The sequence below is a fragment of the Solanum stenotomum genome, chromosome 11 (genome assembly GCF_019186545.1).
Source record: "Solanum stenotomum isolate F172 chromosome 11, ASM1918654v1, whole genome shotgun sequence".
Taxonomy (NCBI): Eukaryota; Viridiplantae; Streptophyta; class Magnoliopsida; order Solanales; family Solanaceae; genus Solanum; species Solanum stenotomum.
Genome location: NC_064292.1, coordinates 48,085,203 through 48,108,173, shown reverse-complemented (window position 1 = coordinate 48,108,173; position 22,971 = coordinate 48,085,203). Strand labels below are relative to the sequence as shown.

At 34.7% G+C, this 22,971-nt stretch overlaps 1 protein-coding gene across 2 annotated transcripts; it reads right to left on the bottom strand.

The window, feature by feature from the left end:
- Positions 1–1,102: 1,102 nt before the first annotated feature.
- On the bottom strand, positions 1,103–22,008 carry LOC125845007 (protein TONSOKU). 2 transcript variants are annotated; one of them, XM_049524378.1, is made up of 19 exons: positions 21,650–22,008; positions 18,146–18,943; positions 17,306–17,482; positions 17,010–17,101; positions 16,145–16,243; positions 15,414–15,928; positions 15,291–15,334; positions 14,943–15,194; positions 14,505–14,652; positions 13,869–13,988; positions 12,871–12,974; positions 10,647–10,770; positions 10,366–10,478; positions 7,020–7,131; positions 6,683–6,787; positions 6,527–6,593; positions 6,299–6,419; positions 5,853–6,023; positions 1,103–1,954 (listed from the first exon to the last, which is right to left on the bottom strand). In XM_049524378.1, the coding sequence occupies exons 1-19, from the start codon at positions 21,926–21,928 to the stop codon at positions 1,310–1,312; spliced, it is 4,086 nt and encodes a 1,361-aa protein (XP_049380335.1). In that variant the 5' UTR covers positions 21,929–22,008; the 3' UTR covers positions 1,103–1,309. The 2 variants fall into 2 exon arrangements, with proteins under 2 accessions (XP_049380335.1, XP_049380336.1); XM_049524379.1 differs by having other exon boundaries at positions 1,104–1,954; positions 12,871–12,971.
- Positions 22,009–22,971: the final 963 nt, after the last annotated feature.

Genomic DNA, 22,971 nt, shown 5'->3' with positions numbered 1-22,971 from the left:
ACATATATATATATATGCATGTAGTTGTAAAAGTAAAAGTTAGATGTACGTGTGACTAACTTTGTGTTTTTAAAACCAAAGTTGAACAAGTGAGACTTGCTTAAGTGGTTGAGCGCCTCCACTATTAACCTTATGAAGATGGTACTTCACACTAGACTTAATAATGCTTGATTGGTTTCTTGCTAGAAATTAATTAGACATAATTCTACAGAAAGAGAGGTAAAAAAAAAATAAATAGTGCAAGAATTAAAAAAGAAAGTAGAGATCAAATATTAACGCATGTATGTATTCTATTGTTTTTTCTTTAATAACAATACCCTTGTGAAGCAATAATATATTTGTTCCATTTCTTGATTACACTACATTCTAATGTTATTTAGTCATTTAGATTTTAGACACGTTTGTCAAAAAATCCATTTAGACTCAAAATAAAAAATATTGAAGTATCATTTCTGATGAATGCTTTGGNTTTGTAAAATATAGTGAGAATTTTTCTTTCAAAAGGTTGTAGTATTTTCTTTTCAAAATCACGTGTATATAGTTATTGATGGTAATTATATATATATATATATATATATGCATGTAGTTGTAAAAGTAAAAGTTAGATGTACGTGTGGCCAATTTTGTGTTTTCAAAACAAAAGTTGGACAAGTGAGGCTTGCTTAAGTGGTTGAGCGTCTCCACTATTAACTCGAGTCACATTGGAGGGTAAGTGGGAACACTATAGCTCCTCTTGTGTGTGGTGGTGGGGGGGGGGGGGGGGGGGNAGATGGTACTTCACACTAGACTTAATAATGCTTGATTGGTTTCTTGCTAGAAATTAATTAGACATAATTCTACAGAAAGAGAGGTAAAAAAAAAATAAATAGTGCAAGAATTAAAAAAGAAAGTAGAGATCAAATATTAACGCATGTATGTATTCTATTGTTTTTTCTTTAATAACAATACCCTTGTGAAGCAATAATATATTTGTTCCATTTCTTGATTACACTACATTCTAATGTTATTTAGTCATTTAGATTTTAGACACGTTTGTCAAAAAATCCATTTAGACTCAAAATAAAAAATATTGAAGTATCATTTCTGATGAATGCTTTGGATAAATTGACAATGATAAAACAAAACAATTCATCAAGAATTTTGTTTTTCTTCAAAACACAGATATCCTTGGTTTAATCCCAACCTAATTGCCAAAAGCTATATACACTTAAGTTAGATTTCACTACTAAGATATAATAATTAGGAACCTTTGTGAGGCTTCTGATTGAGTTTATGGCAATATTACAAACAGAAGGTGAATCTATATAACTTAAATCCTTCTGCAGCAAGGCTTCAGATGGAAACATTTAACTCCCTCCACTGACAAATGAATTGTATTACCTTCGAAGTGCCCCCGTGATGAACCACTTCTTGAACTAGATCCCCATGCAGCATATAAACTTTCGGCTAGCTGTTTCGTGAACCCGTTATTACTAAGATCTAACAGTTGTAAGTTCTTTGCCATTTGAATAGCAGCTGGAAGCTCTTGAATGTACTCATATGCTTCTAAGTTAGAATGGTTCTTTATACAACTCTGATTCGTTGCTCGCACTGTAACATCTACCTCCACTTGCTCATCTTCACTATCAGGAGCTTCAAGCTGATTATAATCTGTATTAACTGTACATAAATCTTCTTGACAACCTTCTTTAGCATTAGCTGCAGATACCTCAGACGTATGCTCTAAAAGGTTTATATCTGTTTGGAAGACATTTGAGCATGGATCATGTAGCAAAGCATGAATTTCGTCTTGATATGCATTTTCAGCCACGTTGAGCTCTTCCAGATAATAGTTGTCTGATAATCCCTTTAGTATCGAAAGAATGCCAAGAAGTCCCAGTTGACATTTCTGTAATAGCAGGACTCGAAAGCAACACTGGGGATTACTCACTGCTGCTGCCAATGCCCTGCCACCCTTCATTTATACACATTTTTTACATTTTCAAATTGCAAATATCGGAGTACTGTAGTGGAGTATTACAGATTAACTATCCAAGTGTATATATTGAGAACTCTACCATACCGGAGGTAGGGTGAAGGAGCATAAAGCTTTCCACAACATGCATATTGTCAGAAGTCGAGAATTAATCCAGCTATATGTTAGAATATTATAGATCTATTCTATGTTTTAAGGTTATCAGTATAGCATATTACTTATAATTCTGTCATAATTAAGTAATTTTTCTTACAAAATAATTCTCCTTATTTCTGATAGTCTAAACTCATGTATAAGGAGGCTCTTGTACGTACAGGCATAAGTAATTTCTGTCTACTAACAAATAGCCTTATACTGCTTCCCAACCAATGGTCTTCCTTCTTTATAATTTGCCGATCTCTTTTTGGTGACTGTTTTATTAATCCACTCTTCTTTCATATACTATTTTGGTCTTCTCCCGCTACCTTTGGAATGACAACAATTGTTCAGACAGGTATTATAATCAGAAGGAAGGGCATCAATTAAGTTTCAACTCAACCCTTTTTCTGATAGGTTTGACCAGGGGCGGCTCAAACCTATTGGTGGCCTAAGGCCAAAATCAAATTAGAGGCCTTAAAAAAAAATTATAAATGTTTTTATTTTAAATCTATTTTTCTAGCTTTTTGAGATGCAAAATTGTTAATAATTTTTGTGTAGTCAATCTCTTCTAATAATTCTTTTTCAATCGATAATATAGCCAAACCACTTAATCCTTCTTGAGACATTGTCGATCTTAAATAAGATTTTATTATTTTTAATTTTGAAAAACTTCTTTCGGCTGAGGTGACTGTTACGGGAATTGTTAACATTATTCTATAAGCAATGTAAGCATTTGGAAAAGAATCAAGTCTTTTTATTTGATTGAGTATCCCAATTAGAGTATTGTCTTCTACTTTTATGATTTCTCTTAACACTTTTAATTCAGAAAATAAGTCTAAACCGTCAATATCGGAGTGAGTATTATGTTTTAAGGAACATTCAAGATTAAGACAATATTTTTTTAAATTCTCATCATTTAATGATCTCAATTTTTTCCCACTAAATAGAAAACCAAAAATATTTTCATATACTTCAAATTGTTCAAATCTATTTTGAAGTGAAAAGATGGCTTGGTCTACTATGTATAAGAAGTAATCAACTCTAAATGATTCTTCCAAAGATCTTGTGATTTCATTATCAACATTCTCATCAAATTGTTTTTTTCTATAAATTACACGTTTTTTACGAAATACAGGTTCAATATTCATCTCTAATGCAATTTCCTTAGCCGAAATCATAGCACTTGTAAATCCTTCTTCTCTATATGTTTTAAAAAAAGAAACTAAACCTCTTAATTGATTTATAGCGACATCAATATGCATATCTTTTGATTGTAAACTTTTGCTAATTGAATTTACAGCAAATAGTACATCATACCAAATAGTCATACCCAATAAAAATTCAAAATTTTCAAGCTCAAAAATTGCTAAACAATTAGCTTCACTTTTAATTTTTGGATCATCACTAACTTCTTCTAATTTAAATAAAGCATCTCTTATTTGTGGAGTTTGAAACCTTATTGCTTTAACACTTTCAATACGACTTTCCCACTGTGTTTGTAACAATGATTTAAGAGTTAAACTACACTATCTTTTAAAATTTTCCACCGCTTAGTAGACGAAGAAAATAGTGAATATATACGTTGTACCACTCCAAAGAATGATATAGCTTTCGTACAAGAATTAACCATATCACAAAGTACCAAATTTAGATTATGACAGCCACATGGTGTATAAAATGATCTAGGATTTATATCAAGAAGTCTTTTTTGCACTCCTTGGTGTTTTCCCTTCATATTAGACCCATTATCATATCCTTGTCCTCTTAAATTATCAATATCAAGTCCAATACATTTTATTTCATCTAAAATAACTTCAAAAAGACCTTTTCCACTTGTATCATCCACTTTTAAGAATTCTAAGAAATATTCGGTTACATTTATTGGAGTTGTCGAAATATCTACACTCCGTATTATAAAAGACATTTGGTCTTGATGACTTGTATCTGGCGTGCAATCAAGTATGATAGAGAAATACTTTGTTTTTATAACTTTTTCAATAATCTTGTTCTTAATTTCACTTGCCAATAAATTTATTAATTCATTTTGTATATTATGTCCAAGATAATGATTATGAATTTCATCATGTTTGATTCGTCGAATATGTTCTTGCATAATTGGATCAAATTCTGCAATCATTTCAATAAGACTCAAGAAATTTCCGTTATTTTCTTGATAGATTTTTTCATTTTTCCCCCTAAATGCCAAATTATTTCTTCCAAGAGTTTTTATGACGGAAATAATTCTTGACAATACATTTTTCCAATGTTCTCTATCTCTATTAATTTGGTCTTGAATGTTTTTATCGATTGTTTTATTATTACGCAATCTAAATTCTAAATCAATCCATGAACTCATATTAATAATATGTTGGCTAGTTGTTTCATGGGTTCTAAGCTTAGTAGTAAGATTTTTCCAATCTCTACTACCTTCATTAGCTAACTTATTATTCGTTGCATTAAATGTCGTATTAAACAACTTACAACAAAAACAAAATACCTTATTCAAATCTTTGGAATAAACTAACCATCTTCTTTCATGTCTTTCTCCATTTGCCAACTTTTGAAAATAATATGTAATAGAAAAGTGCCTTAAAAATTTATCCTTTGGAAAACATGTGTCGGTAATTCTAATTGGTCCCTTTTCTACTAATAAGTCTCTTAACTTTGTATCAACAATATTCCATTGACTAGGATCATAGATATTTTTAGGAGTATGATTATTCAATTCATTTATAAGTTCTTGATTTTCTTGGGAATCTACATCCGACTTTTCACTAATTTCCTCTCCTTCTTCTTCTTTTTGGTTTATATAATTATCTAACTCAACTTCAACTAAGTTTGTAACTTGTTCTTCTAAAGAGCATTCCCCTACTTTTTTTGATTTACTTTTTTCATTGTTTTCCAAAAATTTATCAAGAGCACCTTTTTGAGATTTTATCAAGTTATCGACTTTTCTTTTTTTTTTAAGTTTTGAATGACCGGATTCATATTTTCTAGTTGACATATTAAAATCTAACAAATATTTTAAACACTATTTACAATATCAAATAAAAAATATAATAAACATAAGACACAAAACAAAACTAATATTAGAAATTAGAATGATATTACCGAATTCAAAAGCTATGAAGACTTGATTTCCGAAAATGAATTGGACTGCTGCAATATAGTTTTCTCCAAATTTAAAATATAAACTATCAATAAGTAATTTTTTTAGCTTTGAATAAGAGAGAGATATAAGATTAGAAAAGAGAAAGTGAAAAGAAATAGAAGGGAGGAGGATAGAATATATAAAAATACAATTAGAAAAAAAATAAGATAAAAAAATAAGATAGCTTGTACACTAAAAAAAAGTACACAACTTTTTTATTGGAAAGTTAAAAAGTGATAGTCATATCTATGACTATCACTTCATTTAGCCGTTTACACTATTGACTAGCTCTAACAATTTTTTTTTTTAAATTTAATCTTTCCTAATTAACTAAAAAATGGGGCCTTTACATTTATTGTCTTAGTTCTAATTTTATTTTATTTTATTTTTAATTTAATCCTACCTAATTAACTAAAAAATGAGGCCCCCTAAAATTGGGGGCCTAAGGCCAAAGACTTTTTTAGTAGCCTTGCCAGCCGCCCCTGGGTTCGACTCACTTCACTCCGTGTTAGGTATCATTTTTCAAGAGGCACATATAACAAGGAACTGAACTACTGAAGTAATGAATAATAAGAGAGTGAAACAGACCTCTTGCTTGAGCTGATTACCCCCAAGGTCAAGCTCAACTATGCTATTAAATACAGAAACTTCTGCATTTAATCTGACAATGCAGTCAGGTGTCAGACCACAAGATGAAACGTCAAGCTTTAGTTCTTGACTTTCTGTGGACAATGATTGCATCAATTTTAACATTCCATCCTGCAGAGACATCCCAGTGTTATTAATTTTACTTAAAGAAAAAAAAAGGGCAACCCGGTGCACGAGTCATCCCACGATCAGTGTCTGAAGAAGGATCACACCCTAAGGGGTGTTATGTAGGTAGCCTACCCTGACACATGTGTCAATAACTGTTTGCATGGCTCGAATCCGTGACCTATAGGTCACACAGAGACAACTTTATTGTTGCTCCAAGGCTTTCCTTTGTTTCAATTAAAGACCACATAAAATAGTTAAAAGGTAGATGAGTCGCTCACCGTCCCTATACTAGTGTTTCCAAGCAGTAATCCAGACAAGCAAGAGCTCTTGATAAGTTGACAAAGACTCTCTATTACAGGCTTGCTTAGCTTTATTCCCTTCAAACTAAGCTCTTGAAATCTACAACACGAAATACAAGATCATGCACTTTGTAATACTTGAACCAATCTTGAGCTTTTACATGTATAAAGAAGAATAAAGCAAGTCAACGAAGTTCAAGGACTTGCCTCTTTAAGTTGGTAAGTGTAACCAAAAGATTTATAACGGCATTTGCAGCTACTGGGTGGTTGTGTCCTATACAATGAAAGATTGAGAAAAATAAGTAATGCATCGAAAAGGAAACATTCTTTCGAACTATCGTTCAAATAGTCAATTATAAGTACCTAAAGAAAGATGTGTAAGCACTGATCCAGAAGTCAGTGAGTCAGCAACCTTTTGAATTGTTCTGGATGTGATTGAACATTGCTCAATGTTTAAACTATAAAGAGCTGCAGAAGAAGAGCTATGTGAGAAATTGAGAATAAGCTGACGAACACTGCAACTAGAAGAGCCTGTAATGAGCCGTTAAATATGGAGCCTACTCAATATCTTGCCAGTTTTAGGCTAATCAAGCACTCATCCAATTCATGCAGAAGGGAAAGCAACAGCATACTCACTTCATGAAAAGCAACTAGATGATAGCTTTATTTTTAAAATATAAAAGAGCGAGAATCTCCATACCTTTGCAGTTCTGCAAGATAGTTGAAAGATATGATGCACATGCATCAGTCAAACGGTTCCCAGATAAGTTGAGTACTTCCAATCGGGCATATAGAACATCGCATTCACAAATCTGTAAATTTGTACAATCAGATAAGACTTTCTACTGGATCAATTCAGAATGTTATGTCTTTATCAGCTCGACTGCAAACAAAAGAAAGATGAAAAAGTGTGGCATGTGGATGATCTCAAATCATAAGTGACTTTATTGTGTCTCCCTCAGGATCTGACTAAATAAAACAGTTTAGGTGCCTCCCTGAGTTACAAATCTATCTACCCAACTAACATTATCAGCATTACATACTTTTCTGCCATTTGAGGCATAAAAGACTATACCTGAATTGACTAAGAGTTTCTCATGAGAGATAATTCAGAGTCTCTTCATATTCTGAAACTTCTATAAATGATTCAGGATCAATTTTATGCTAAATGTCATGCCGTCAAAACAGATAATGGAGAAGAATATTTCAATTTTAAATTTAGGAATTATTTTCTGAAAGTGGAATTGTTCATAAAGTTCTAGTACAGATACCAGAATGGAATATCTGAAAAAAATAAAAATCACCTTTCTGAGGTAGCTAGATAAATCATGAACTAGTAATGATCCAAATCAGTCATCCAGGGAAGCTATCTTAACAGCAACTTAACAAAACAACAAAGCCCTCAAGAAACTAGAGATTCGATTCACTAGGCCAGTTGTTCTTTAGAAGTTTCTAAAAGTTGAGTCGTTACTAATAATACTCTAAAAGCACTAAGATGTTTTGCTATTTTCATATTCACTCTCATCAAGACTCAATCCAAAATCAGTCAAATACTCAAATGTTTCTTCTTGGATTACTTCCCCTCCAAAAGGATTACAAATATTACTCTCCTTATGCACGAAATACTTGCAAAAACCATGAATTCAACATTCATAAAGAATGTATCTTTATCCCAAAACTCAGACATGGAGTTCGCCACTGTGTCAGAAAAACTATCAATTTTGGGATTCCCATCACTCTTGTGACAACAACACCCAAACAATTCTCTACATTTGAGGATCAAACCACGTCTCAGTTTGGGATTCCCATCACTCTTGTGACAACACACCCAAATAATTCTCTACATTTGAGGATCAAACCACGTCTCAGAGGGTGCACACTAACCTCTCTCGTCCTACACTCAGTCCTAAGTAACAGAACAAGGAACCTAAAGTTTGCTCCAGATGTCAGAAGGATCCTAAACTGATGCAATACACATTTTGTCAGCTTTTCCCTGACAAGATCCAGAGTCAAACTACGAGGGAAGATATTCAAGGCAACACATATTCTTGTTCTCTACCAGTGTTGTCAAAGGCGTGCTTAAACCTTGAAGCGAAACTCAAAACATGTTGAGAGCTTTGCATCGCTTAGTGTAAACTTCAGTTTCGTCATCAAGGCTCTAAGACATACTTTCCTTACTAATGAGTGTTTCATGAAGAGGCAACACTAAACAATTAATATTTCACTTAATTGTTTTTTTTTTTCAGTTTCTTTGTCCATATATTTGTTATTCATGCTAATAATTATTAGTCCTAGATGAAACATATATATTTGCATTTATTCTCCATTTGTGCCTTTTTTTCATTACAGCACACACTTTATTTGCGCTTTGTGCTTAGAGCACCACCAGACCTTAAAGTTTTTTTGCACTCTATGATTTTGATAACACTGTTCTCTACAAAAAATAATTATTTAGTTAATGAGCTTTTGTTATGAACACAAATGGTGACATGGAGGACAACCTGGCAGCCACAGTGGACAAGACTATTACTCAACCTAGAAGAAGCAAGCGCGTGTCAATTCCCTCCAAAAGGTTGGCAGATTTCATGGTCAAGCTCTGACGACAAGCACGTGAATTGCAAGTGGTCCAGGGAAATATTGCAAGGAGTGAGTTGATATAAGTAGCAGTGAATAGGCACAGTAAGGAAGCTATTTTTGGTGTAAAGTTGACTATCTTCTCATCCTTTATCTTCTTTTGTATCTCATCTCTTTCTTCTTCTCCTTCTTAACTGTTCTTCCTTAGCAGTTGTTATTTTTCTTGTAATTCCAGTTAGCAATTGTAATACTACAGAAGTTTCCTTGGTTATTTTTGAGTTTATTACAACTTTGTATTCCTATTGCACAAGGAAAGGTAACCAAAGCCTATACTCATGACTATATTGTACACTTTGTTACTTGTTGAAGTGTGTGACCATCTCAGCTAAAAGGTTAAGTTGTTTTAGAAAGTACACATTTATTGGTTAATTCTATTCTCAACACGACCCCTCACGTAGGGGCCTGATTCTTTTTCATGGGCCAAACACGTGGAAATTCTTTCTTTTTATAAGGGTGGCGGTAATATTCGATCCGAACCTCTGTCTGTTCTAATACTGAAGTGTGTGAGTGTGACCATCTCATCTAAAAGTTTAAGCCATTAGAGAGAGCACACTTTTATTAGTTAATTATATTCTCAACAGCCAATAAGAAGTTGTCCCATCTACAAGCTTCCACCACCAATCTGAACAAAATAAGAATTTCTTAGCAGCATAAAGGAGGATCTATAACAACCTAACAAGAAGGAAGTTGTGAATGTATGTGTTCACTTTAAATACAGGATTAGATGGCAGTATTTCCCGGCATAAGTCAAGACTAGTAGGAAAATGTTCCACATAAACTTATGGGAGTGACTATCAATCTATCATGAAACATTTCCTCCTGTTGCAAAATGTCATATTTTAATTCTGCTATCCTTGACAGTTAATCATGTCTAGGGCCTGCATCAACTGGTTATTAAAAATGCTTTCTCAATAGCTACCTTGAAGAGAAAGGCTACATACTACTTTATTTGGATCTGAACCAATATCAGATTAAAGTTGTTTATATGGAACAGCATAGATAGAACAACGGAAAAGAAAATCCTCTTATTGATTGAATGAGAAAGCAGAGGAAAAAATGTCATTATACCCTCCTTTAATCATCTTAATACATAATAAAAACATTATCCTAATCTTTGTAACGTGTAATAAAAAATGTTAGTTGGAAGTTTGCCTTGAGGAAGGCAAACTTTAAAATGTCAAACTCTTCCAATATATTCATGGAGTTGGAAGTAAGTATTTTAAGCTACAGAAGATGTCATATACATTTTGACTTGAACAACCAGAAAATGCTACATTAACTGCTGCCCTCAGAGCATGATATCTTCAGCAAGAACATGGCTGTGTTGTGCACAATTCATGAGTACATTGTATATCACATTTAAGAGGCAAAGAAAGTCATATTTCAAAGTTCTAATAATTATTTAGTAAAACCTGGAACAAGGCAGTTGAACCAAGTCGATTGCAGTGCAAATCCAAGGTCAAACCACCATATTTTTGCCCTGATGCGATGAATACTTGCTTAAGCTTCTCTATTGTTCCATTTCCTGGTACATTGCCAAGATTAGGAAAAAGAATAGCAAAAAGGTGAACTTATAATTCACAGAAATGATAATGGCTAGGAATCAAGTTATTTGATAATCATAAATAGCAAATCGGAGTGTGCACTTTTCGGGTAACAGTATGAAGAAAGATCTTGACCATATGATTGTTACCTAACAGATTGTGTGAAAGGTCTAAGACAGCAAAAGTTTTGTGTACATAGAGGGCATTGATTAATGGTGTAACTGATATATCTTGCAGTTCGCAATCAGATACCACGACTTCATCCTCCGACACCTGGTAAAGATATATAAAAGAAGCCATCAAACTAATGATTAGGGGGTTATGTAAACACATTAATTTTCTTGCTCTGATTTAAATACGATTGCTAAAATTGCTATTATGTCTCCATCCAAAAAAATCATGTGCAGCCCCACTTTAAGATATTAACAGTTTGTCTGGGATCTTGAAACAGCTAAATATCAGTAATACTTTTCACTTTAAATGATGCCAAGCCCATTATTTTATTCTTGTTGCTGCACTATCCTTGTTGTTGCACTGTTTTGGCTGATGGAGTTAAAATATATCAGGGCAAGTGGTCCTATTATTTTTGGAAGAAAGAAGCGGATCGTAGAAAAATTTTGGGAAATTCACAGACAGGCTAGCAAATTAAAAAATTTCACAGTGATAAGGTATTGAGATTTTTCCTTTGCTCTTGGGCATGAAAATTGAATACAGTTGGGCTGATGTAATGCTTTTGTTAAAGAAGTGATAATGGATAGGAATTAATGGCTAACCATAAAAGCAAGTAATGATGTGATATTCATTGTGAATGGGGAAATCATTAGTCAATTATGAGTCTAAAAACTTTAAAGAATTTGGAACTTAAAGCCACTGTAGGCTGTGAACTGGTGCAGCAATGTGGTTTGCTACGAAATTAATTACACTTTTTCATCTAAGATTATTTACGCACGGTTTGTCTATTTGGGAATAGAGTGCTAATTTATTGTGCAGATAATTCACTAATTAAGTTTGTTAGTGATGTGGAAATATTCTTTAATCTTTAAATGATGGTTTAAGGTGTGAGATATTAGGGTTTAGCTCTAAGCTTAAAAGTTTGGGATATTGAGACTTGACTCCGACTAGCATAATTGATATCATTAATCAATATTTTGCATAGATTGAGGCCATTGGAGGCTGTTAGGTTGGTGTTCTATCCATTGCAAGGTTGGGGAACTTGTTATTAGCGAGGTAAGTGAGATTTTAAGCTTTAGTGCTTGCTTTTCAAACCTGCTTTGAAAATATGCTTTATCTGTCTAGTCCATGTGTTGGGACAAGCATGAGCTTGGCAGAATCAGTGGTCTTTCATCAGCCGTAGATATGCTATTTTGTGAAGATTATCGAATTATTTTTTTAGAAGTGATATGTGGTGTGACGTTGGATATCTTTCTTCATTACTGTGATATAGTTACTAGGGGAATACATAGCTGTCGTAATATGTTAGGGGTCTTGTTCATGCTGTCGTAGTATACTTTGAGGCATTATATATGTTGTCATGGACATGTCGGGGTGCTAGGCTGATCTCCTTCACTACCGCTTATGACAAGCTTTGAGTGTGGATTGAATTGAAACAGGTAGCGTCCCTTTTTAACATTTGTTAGGACTTATTGAGCATTATATTATGAAGTATATTCCTGTACATATCAGTTACATGTTCGCTGTGTAGTTGTATTTTCTAATACTTGTTTCAGGGGTATTAAAGTAGCGGGTTGAGGATCTTACTGAATTATATTTATATATAGCTCACTCTTTACATGCATGTCCATGCGAACACTGTTGCAGAGAGTGAGACTAGTGGCTGGCGAGTCCATTCGCGTAGATCCTGTTGCTGAGGTGCGCCTTCGCATTATTCGTGGAAGCTAAACTCATGTAACTCTATTAGATGCTCCATGGTCTTATTGTGGAATTTGGGATAGAGAATTGGTATTTTGGTGATCGTTGAATCAATGGATTGATTATGGATTTTGCGGGATTATTATTCTCCTTTTGTTGATTATTACTAATGTGATTAGACTTGTGCATAATGCTCTCAGTACTTAGATAGTTTGGGTAACTGTTTGAATATTTGGTTCTCCCGATTGATGAGTGATGTTGTTAGCAGGTGTCAATCACATCTAGGAGGTATTTTGGGATGTGACAACTAGGTTTGGTTCTAATTTACAAAATCATGCTAAGAGAAGACCCCAACCCAAAAAATAATTTAGTTCAGAGATGCTTATATCAACTCCTTGACAAGCTACTAACTCGTTAATGAATATGAATGCTCCACAAAAGCTCTGACATCTTAGAAACAAAAGCTAAGGTATTGTTGGAAATGTAATGAAATTTGTATCTTACCTCTTGGTTGTACAGCATCTTAAGAACCTTCAAGATTGGTGGCTGAGACAGCTCCTCGCAGCAATCAATGTACAGTTTCATGAGATGCTTTAGAACCCATACTGCTGATGACAAATTTGAAGCTTAAAATGTAGGGGATATAAATGACATGGCTTTGTACATTTCAAAATCTGAAAATAGCCAACAATTTTTTATTATTTTTTTTTTGCTTTTTTCTTTCCAAACCGACTCCCAAAAAGACTTCATCTTTCAAGAGATCAAGTCTTTTTTCTTGTTTTTTTTCTCCTCTAGTTGCATAAAATTATTAAGACTTGCCATAGCCATTATAGTTATTTGCATTAATTCCATAGCAATCTCAAGAGCAGGGAAAGCAAATATCTCTATTAGGAAATAGTACATTCATGTGTTTCAAACCAATATATTATTTCTCCTTTATACATTTTCAGCTACCTAAAAGCAATATTTGGCATCATGAAGGCTGCCACAATGAGATGATGACCAAGTCCTTGTCTGCATTGACTGTTTGATGGCACAAACTTCACTATATGGAAGGACAACTGGAGAATGGTAGCATGGATTACAGTCTGTCTATTTCTAGGAATGAGTTGTTGCTTAATGCTAGATTTTAGGAATATTAACCCATATAACATGTTGCCACCAGTCTTCTATTTTTAAAATGCTTGATATAGGCTGTAAATATTTGTAGGATTCTCTATGTAGTTATAATAATTACTATGGTATATTGTGAAAATGGGGCTAGTAGGAGGTAAACTGCACCCAAAAAAATATCACTACTATACCACTTCTCCAAAATTTCATCTAGCACTAAATTTCAAGTCATCTTCACATCCTTAACAAGTTTTGTATTCACAACTTGAGAGAATTAGAAACACATTAGAGTTTACTCTTTTGACAAGAAACTACTAACGATTTGAAAAGTAGCAATTGAAGGACAGGAAAATGAGTATCCGAGAAGGAACAGATCAGAAGAAACATACCATCGATTGAAACTTCAATGCATGCCTTTCCAGCCATATTATCTTTTAGGATATTAACTGCTTCTAATGATTCTATAACTCTTCCTTCATGCATCATATGTTGGATGACTGGGACTAGGCCTATGAAGAAACTAATCTATATCAGATGACTGACATGTGATGCCAAGACAAATTAGAAAACAAACTTATCCGGAGATTGTCTGCACTTCACAGTAATTTTATACAAATACATTCAACGGATAGAGCAGATCACTGGAACTCTTTCTGCAGCTTTGTATCAACCTTCATCAAGGTTCCTTAAAAAATTCTGATAACAAAGTATATGAAAATCCTGCTTCTTTGCTGCTCTATGGTATTTTAGAAAATCTTAGAAGTTCTCCTACTGATAATAGGAGCAGCCGCAGAAGTAGCATTAGGAGCAATAATAAACCTTAAAATAATAATAAAAAAATCGATGCATTAATGTTGTATTCAAAATGCTCGTTTTGCAAAGCACTGGAACATTCATGAGTTGCAGTAGCTATGTCTTCTTGCTCTTCACTGAATACTGGTTGATGCCTCGTGAAAAGTAATATATCAACAATTTGAGAAGGTGAGAGTGTGAGACTAACTACAAACTGAAACTTATTTCCCTACCTTTAGATCTCTCCTCAGCTGAGAGCTGTAAATAGAACAAGCATGCTACCTCAACTTTCATCTGCTCTAAGCTGAGCTTTGTGCCAGCATTACCTGAATCCCACTTTACATGTACTACATTGTTGCCAATTCTGAAGAGAATATGTTGCTGTTAAACACATCAAGTAAGAGAGATAGTCAATTATTGCAGTGTAATAACAGTATTCCAGTAAATATGTTAATGTTTGACAATGTTTCCTATAATGAACCAAAAAGATCTAATGTTGTACATGTGATGGGTCAACAGCATAGTTATCGTATTGCATATTATGGACATAAAGTTAGACTTATCACTAACTTAAGGTGAAAACAGAAACATATAAACTGACTTGGTATTAACTTTCTGTATTAACAATTATGGCCAGCAACATAATATCTTGAGGCTTAATTTACACTCACACAATGTTCACCACAAGCATGCAGAGTGAGATCAGAAATACTGTCATTGCCAGAAACATCTGCATCCAATTCTCTGCCACAAGCTCCATAACTAAACTTTGGAGCAGACCTTTTTGTGCTTGAATATGTGAAATCCTTGTCGTCCCTTAAACCTAACTCAGGAGTCCTAGATTTGTCGGAGCAAGTACTTTCTTCAAGATTGATAGGGGTACAAGCACTGACAACACATCCTGAACCAACTGGTGAAACTTCCTGCCACACAATCAACTTTCTTGTTAATAACAAGTACTTGATCAAATTCTCCAGAAGGAAACTATTTTTTCAGATTCTTGTAAAACAATTGAATACCTTCAGTCCATGAGAAGGACTACAGCGATGTTTTGTGTCTTTAACTGCAAATTTACCCAAATACTGATCAGTGTTCTATTTCTTTCATGATATAAACTTACTAGTAGCTGCAGACCAACTCACACTCATCAGAAGTAGCAACAGTTTCTACAGAACACTTGTGAGAGATTCTTCTTGAGCAATGGCCCATTTCACCCTCTAGAGGAGTAGAAATAATCCTGCTGGAGCTGTATACATCCTCATTATCATCTTCGTCATCAGAGAGAACAAGGCGGACACGTTTACGACCAACTGCTTGACTACCAGCAGGTCTCAACATGCTCGGGGACGGAGAATCAGGTAGCTCAGTAGTAGCAATAGGTGTTTCTACATAAGCTGATTTCAGCTTAGATAGATTCTTACTGGGACGGATAAGTGATTTCAAAGGCAGATCCTCGAATTCATCTTCACTGCTGTGAGATTTTGATTTCTTGAAACCTCTCTTAGCTTTCTTTGGTGTAATGCTATCATATGATGTGATTGGCGATTGGTTGCCGGCCTCTGTTTCACTTTCAGAACAGCAATCCCCTGCAACATGTTCTGCTTCAAGATCTCCAATTTTTGACTGCTTCAATTTGTCAATTGACGACTGCAACCTCCTGTAATGTTTCATCTTATTACTAACAAAGGAATATATATATATATATATATACACACATATATATATGATTATATGTACACACAAAATCCCTAATAATCAATGATATTCAATATGTAGACTATGCACAAGACAAGAAAATCTAGGCATTTACTTTTTCAGTAACATGTTACTGATGGACCAAAATCCAAGGACTTCAGGAGTAAAAGCATTTTACCTGGCCTCTTCCACATTATCAAATCTGATCATCTGGCTATAGTGCATATTTTCTAGAGCAGACAACTGAATCGAGGGCTTCTTTGCCTGAATGGCAATCCTGCAAAATGATAATATAGTTGGCAGACATTAGAAGGGGAAAGCATTGATGAATTAGGTTGTTAACCATTTTTGTTCTAGAATTTTTAGCTTTCTTTTTTACAGCTTTTCATTTTGTCTGTTACTCAAGTAAAGCTACTTGTATGCCATCAAGTAAGCACACAGAAATGGAGAATATGGAAAATGACAGTGTCCATAGAAGTTTTAACACACCCTGCATGGGTGCATCCCAAATCACAGACTTAGTTTGAGTAGGCAAATATGAAAATTAGAGTTAAAATTATATGGTAGTTTAAAGGAAAGTGGACTTGTAGGTTTGAGATACTTCAGGGATGAAAGATGTGTACACAATTTTGAAGAAGTACAGTATTAAAAAGGAATGTACAGCAGAGGAAAGAGGTTCCCATTTAAGGAGGATACCAATAGGAGATATGTTAAAAAAGAAAGTACTATATTCCTATTGGGACGATGGAGTATGAAAAAAATGAACAAAATATATGAACTACTTAAGGATTGGATCATTCTCGTTAGGTAAATGATGATCTTTTACTTTACCAAAAGAGAGAGAAAGACCACACACACAGAGATTTTACTGAGGAAGTACAATGAAAACACAACATATCAAGCTTTAGACACCATATAACCCCGCATGAGAAATTTAGTTCCAGTCGGGCATCTAAACTCTTGCAGCCAAGCACATTTGACTCGTATGCTGGATACCACTCATTCAGCACATGATTGAGATAGTGATAATACAGATGGGGTACCTGTAACCCTCTTCAAAAGCCGCCAAAGCACCTCCCCAATTACCATTACAATCCAGTACATTTCCAATATTGATCTTTGCTAGTGCTTGTCCCTGAAATCACTATAAATGTGTTAAAGAAGAGATTACTAAATACTCAAAGAGAGATATAAATTAGTCAATTCTTTTGCAGAGATTCCAGTTCCCGACAAGTCCCAAGTGCACACATCCCAATATGATCATAATATCTCAGGCACCTTTCATGAATAAGAATGAAAGTGAGATTGCGGATATGTTTGTTAAGCATAACAAGATTACCTCCAAATTTCCAATTGATCTGTATGTATCCAAGCTCTTGTTGTACCATTTAAGAGCTTTGTCAAAGTGCCTAAGCTTCTGGTGTGATTCTCCAATGGCTAGAAATGAGTCGCTTAATTTCTCTTTGTCACAGAGCGCAATTGCTGTCTGCTTCTTCTTTTTGGCATATGTACGATGCTAACCACAAGAATCAAGGTACCAAATTACAAAACTTCCAATTACTTAATTGAATACAACCAGTCAAAAACAGAAAAAATTACTGTTGTCACATTTCTATCATCAAGAAACTCCTTTGATTAACACAATGCATTCAATGTATAAATGAAAAGGGAACACAAAGAATTAGAAGAAATGAGGTATATTGGTTCCACGAATGTGTTGGAACTCTGCACTCCAGTCATTAGACTGTCACAAAAATATCCACACTCAGAGGTCCAAAAAAAAGATTAAAAACATAAATGGTGCTTCCAAATCAGACCTCAGTTCTTGGATATACCTCAATCTATTGAGATAGATATGAAAAATTACTGTTTAAGATTTTGGAAATTAAATCAGTTCTTTTTGGCCAAAGAAACACATTGAAATGACTGCCAATAACTAATCTTTCTTAGAAATTGATTAAGCAAGAAAAAAGGAGATGCGTGTAAAAAAGAAGGATTAATAGCGCAGAGGAGGTACTGATCGACACAAACTCGTCAAGCAAAAGATCCATAATTTTTGCCAAGACAGAATTAGGTTTGGAAGCATGATATTGGATGATGAAAACAAATCATGGAAATATGCTAGCAAGTTAACTGGTAGTTGAAATAAAAGCAAGAAGGCATGAAGAGAAATACGTACTTTTACCCATGCAAAGATTGCACTACATTTCTCGATGAGACGATCAAGTGCTGAATTTTGTTGCAGCAGGCACTTCCTCTCACCCTCTGTTCCTCTAGCTATTTCTATTTCCCTTGAGAGTTTTTTGAGACTTTGTTCTCCTATTTTTATCTCATCCATTACCTTGCGTGCTTCTTTCACTATTTCAATGTTTTGATTGGCTTGACTAATCAAAGCATCTTCATCTTCCATGGACTTCGCCAGTTTGAGAGCCCATTCATAACATTTCATGGCCTCATCATACTTTTGAATCCTGTAATGCAACTCCCCAAGATTTATATATCCCTTTGCCTCCCCTTGACAGTGCCCTATCCTATGACAAATGGTAATATCTTTCTCAATGTGCTCCCGTGCTTTATTCAAATTTCTTAGCTCGGTGTAAACATTTCCAAGGTTATGATGGAGCCTGCTACGTCCATCATCATCCTCACTTACCTCTTCTTCATCACAGATATCTAATCCTTTACTGAGAATTCTTTCAGCTTCTTCCAAGTTATCAAGATCAACTTCAAGCATACCAATGTTGTTGTAGGCATCAATGTATTCCTTCACAAAAGAATGTTTGCTCGATTGTAAATTCTTCTTCAGAGTTTTGGCAAGATCCAGTGACAATTTGAAATACTTTCTAGCATTCCGAACTGAATCATGGTCATCCTCCGACTTCAGAAAAATTTCATGATATGTTCTTCCAAGTTGAGTGCTGGCTCTTTGCTGCTCAACAAGGTCATTTTCATCCTTGGCAAGCTCTAGATGCTTTTTCTGTACCATACAAATAATAAGTATTGACGATAAACAAATGAAACATTTACGCTGCAAACATAATTGTTGGAAAATTGACGTTTTATGTGAAGAGTAATACAAAACGAGAAATGGGCATTTCTTTTTCTTTTTTTTTAAAAGGAAAATATATAGAAATAGATTATAAGTCAGTTTGGCTTGATAACAACACGAAGAAATACAATGTTCAATCAATGACGAGCTATTTTCACTCTTAAGATTTATCTTTCTCATGAAACGTATTAGGTTTGGAATTTGCCATCCAAATAGCAGATTTATAAGAGTGAGCATGAGGGGTTCACCAAATATGAATATTAGAGAGGCAGGAGAGAAACCAGTCCAGCGTCCCAAAAGCACGAACAGAGCACTATGCATATCATGAGAACAAAATTGGATGCCTAAGGAGGTGACAAATGACATTGTTGCCCGATTATACACTGAAAAGAATCAAATAATTTCAACAGCATCTTGAAATCCTAAAAATATGTCAGACATAGAGTGACAGAGAATCAAGTTCCGAGTCAACAAGTGAATGTAAATGCTTGAAAATTTAGATTTTAATACTAAAGATAAGGCCCAACCATACAGGAAAAGAACGTGATATGACAAAATCAGCACCACTCATATATTTTCATATGGTTAACGTAATGATTCCACAGGCAGTTGTACTGAAAAATGTGAACTCTGTTGGATCTCCAGCTGTTGATATAACCAATATTAAGGTAACTTTTTTTTTTTGAAATTGGTAAGGTTGAATTCTTCAGCATTAACGGTATGCTGGCAACCTCCAAAAGGGGATAATTACATATTTCCTATCAAATGTATAATCTGATCTATATCATCTATATAAAGTGTTTACACCAAAAAAGTAGAGATACTATACAATTCCATTTAACTTTGTGGATGGAATTGGACCTATCTTCAAAATATCTTCCATTTTTTTCTTTCCAGTCTGACCACCATACACATGATGGTACTAGCTTCCACCATCTCTTTTGACTCTTACTGCCTCCCCTCCTAATCCAGCAGCTCAACATATCTGATGTATGTTCGGGCATTGTGCAGTTCATACTTGTGATATTGAGAAACAGGTTCAAAATTTGAGCAGCAAACTTACAATGCAAGAAGAGACGGTTATTTGTTTCCCTTGTCAAGTTGCACAAAAACCACCTAGGGACCAGTTGCCTGCCTTTCTTTTGTAGAACTTTTTGTGTTAAACATGCTCTCTTTATCACTAACCAGGTGAAACACTTTACTTTTGTAGGAATGTCACTCTTCCAAAAGTAACTCCAATTATATTTTCCTCTTTTGTAGGAATTGTTGACGGAAAAGACTCCAGCCTTACTATGTTTCCCAGGATCTTGTATGTTGATATTGTGGTTATAATCATTCCAGCTAGTTTTCCCAATAGCGCTGCCACCCTATCCACCTCCCAATTATTAAGTAGTCTTCTTAAAGATATGTCCCATCCCTGTTTTGTCCAACAGACACTCACTTTAGCATTAGGGTTCTCACAGATTAGAAATCTGGAAAAGTTCCCTAAGAGAGGTTTGGTCTATCCAGCCATCTTTCCAAAATTTAGTTTTGTTTCCATTACCCTCCAATATTAAGGAAACAAGAAAATAATCCTTAACTAGGTAACAGATTATATAGAGAGAAAAAAGATATTAGATCTTAAGCCCACTGAAATGTCATTAGCATTACAAACTATAACGTCACAAATGTACAATTAATTAAAGCATATTGCATCGCCATTTAATGCAGCTTTTTAGTTCAAGAGTTAGAGAAGTTCCCATGCAAAATAAAACTAAAGCAAATTTCAGAACTTTTCTTTTCAACAGACAATAACTTGATTCAATCTGACACGTCTAGCGTACTAAAAAAAATGAACATTAGCATAAAAGTTGGACCTACACCGACACTTTGCTAGGATTTGACCCTTAGATCAACTGTACAACCAGCAAATCCATCTTGGGTTCCCCTGGCTAGGCCTTTATTCTCTGACATTTTTCTTCCACTTATTTTTGATAACCATGGTATCCAGGCTAAATTGTGTGCACCTCGACTAGCTCCATGAGATACCTGCCACCTCTCACCAGCAACGGGCAACAGGTAACTCTGTCCACCAAGGCAAGAACAGATGAGAAGAAATCACCAAATGTTTTATCTCTAATGAGATTTGAACCTAAGACCCCGTGGTGCTCAATCCACTTCATTGATCACTAGGTAACATATTCTCGACCATTTGAATTATGTTTATCAAAGTCATCTACGGAAGTATAATGATTTATGCCCTTAACACTTCATCCCCAGCAACCCAAATATCCGTATGTGGCTTGCAGCTAATGCATTTGTTTCTAGTTAATAGCAGGCATCCCCAAAGAAACCAACTAGACATCTACCTAGATAATCAACCTTGACAATGTTTCTCAAATAAAAATTACATTTCTTTCTAAACAGTTTAAATTCTATGTGCCATTAAAATATTGCACAATCAGCTCATTGCAAATTCACCTATTGGTTCTGTTGCCCATTAAATTTTTAAACTTTATGTCAAACAGATGTCAAAAAATAAAATGAAGTTATTTTCTTCGAGTTAAATTGTAAAGGTTATGTTCAACATTTCGAGTAATGCTAAATAACTTGCTACAACCAGCTAAGCTAAATGTAATCACTAAGCACGTTTACCTGGAAAGTGAGGGCGTGTTCGTAGTCCTGAAGGCGGAGATAGACTTCACCAAGAGATTGACATGACGGAAGAAGCTGCTTCTCGGGCAAGTAGTTGAGTGATATTTCGTAGTCGATTCGGAGCCAACGAAGCGCCTCTACATACTCTCCTCGGTTCTTCAGCATGTCGCCGATCAAATTTGCCCATCTCGCCTCCTCCTTTCGGTTCCCCTCTGCTTTTGCGCTCTTGTAAGCTCTCTTCGCCTCTATTAGCTGGTTCTGGCTATCGTTCTTGCCCATTCAATTGATGATCTATTGCTGTGCAATTTGGAATTGTGAGAATTTAGGGCTTTTTGCTTTACTCTCTACTTTGCTGAGCTGCTTTTTTTTTCATCTCTTTAATGGCGGGGATGTTGAAGAGGGGGTTTCAATTATTCGCGCCAAAAATGTTTCGTCTTGTTGGGCTTTATATAGATCCGAGACTACACAACTACAAGATATGAAATAAAAATGGGAAAATTGTATATAATAACAAACTATTAATTTAAATTAAATTCTATAAATATAATTTGATTTAATTGTACATCATAGCAAACTGTTACTATTTCACCTCTCTCCTACTGAATCTCGCTCGTCACTCTCGTTCTCTCCCTCCCCTCTCTCATTTTTTTATACAAACGCAAGTGTATAAAGTGTGTTTGTGTTGTATAAAGCGAGAGAAAATTGTATATATACATATTTTTTCGTTCCCCTCTCCCAGATCTCGCTCTCTCACTCGCCTCTCTCACTTTATACAAAAAACACAAATTGTATAAAATGCATTTGTGTTTGTATAAAGCGAGAGAAAATTGTATATATACATATATTTTCGTTCCCCTTTCTCCCCTCTCCCAGATCTCGCTCGCCACTCTCCCAGATCTCGCTCTCTCACTCACCTTTCTCACTTTATACAAAAACGCAAATGTATAAAATGCGTGAAAATTGTATATATACATATATTTTCGTTCCCCTCTCTCCTCTCTCCACTCTCCCAGATCTCGCTCTCTCACTTTATACAAAAAATGCAAATGTATAAAATGTGTGAAAATTGTATATATACATATATTTTCGTTCCCCTCTCTCCTCTCTCCTCTCTCCACTCTCCCAGATCTCGCTCTCTCACTCGCCTCTCTCACTTTATACAAAACGCAAATGTATAAAATGCGTGAAAATTGTATATATACATATATTTTCGTTCCCCTCTCTCCCCTCTCCCAGATCTCACTCGCTCACTCGTCTCTCTCACTTTATACAATTGATTTTTTTGTATATGTATACCAAAACATATTATACATCTGCTTTCT

Coding starts and splice junctions, on each gene's coding strand:
- LOC125845007 (XM_049524378.1), bottom strand. CDS start 21,928: ATGGGCAAGAACGATAGCCAGAACCAGCTAATAGAGGCGAAGAGAGCT. Junction 17,102..17,305: donor GATCAATTGGAAATTTGGAG/GTAATCTTGTTA, acceptor TAGTGATTTCAG/GGACAAGCACTAGCAAAGAT. Junction 10,771..12,870: donor AGATGCTGTACAACCAAGAG/GTAAGATACAAA, acceptor TATCTTTACCAG/GTGTCGGAGGATGAAGTCGT.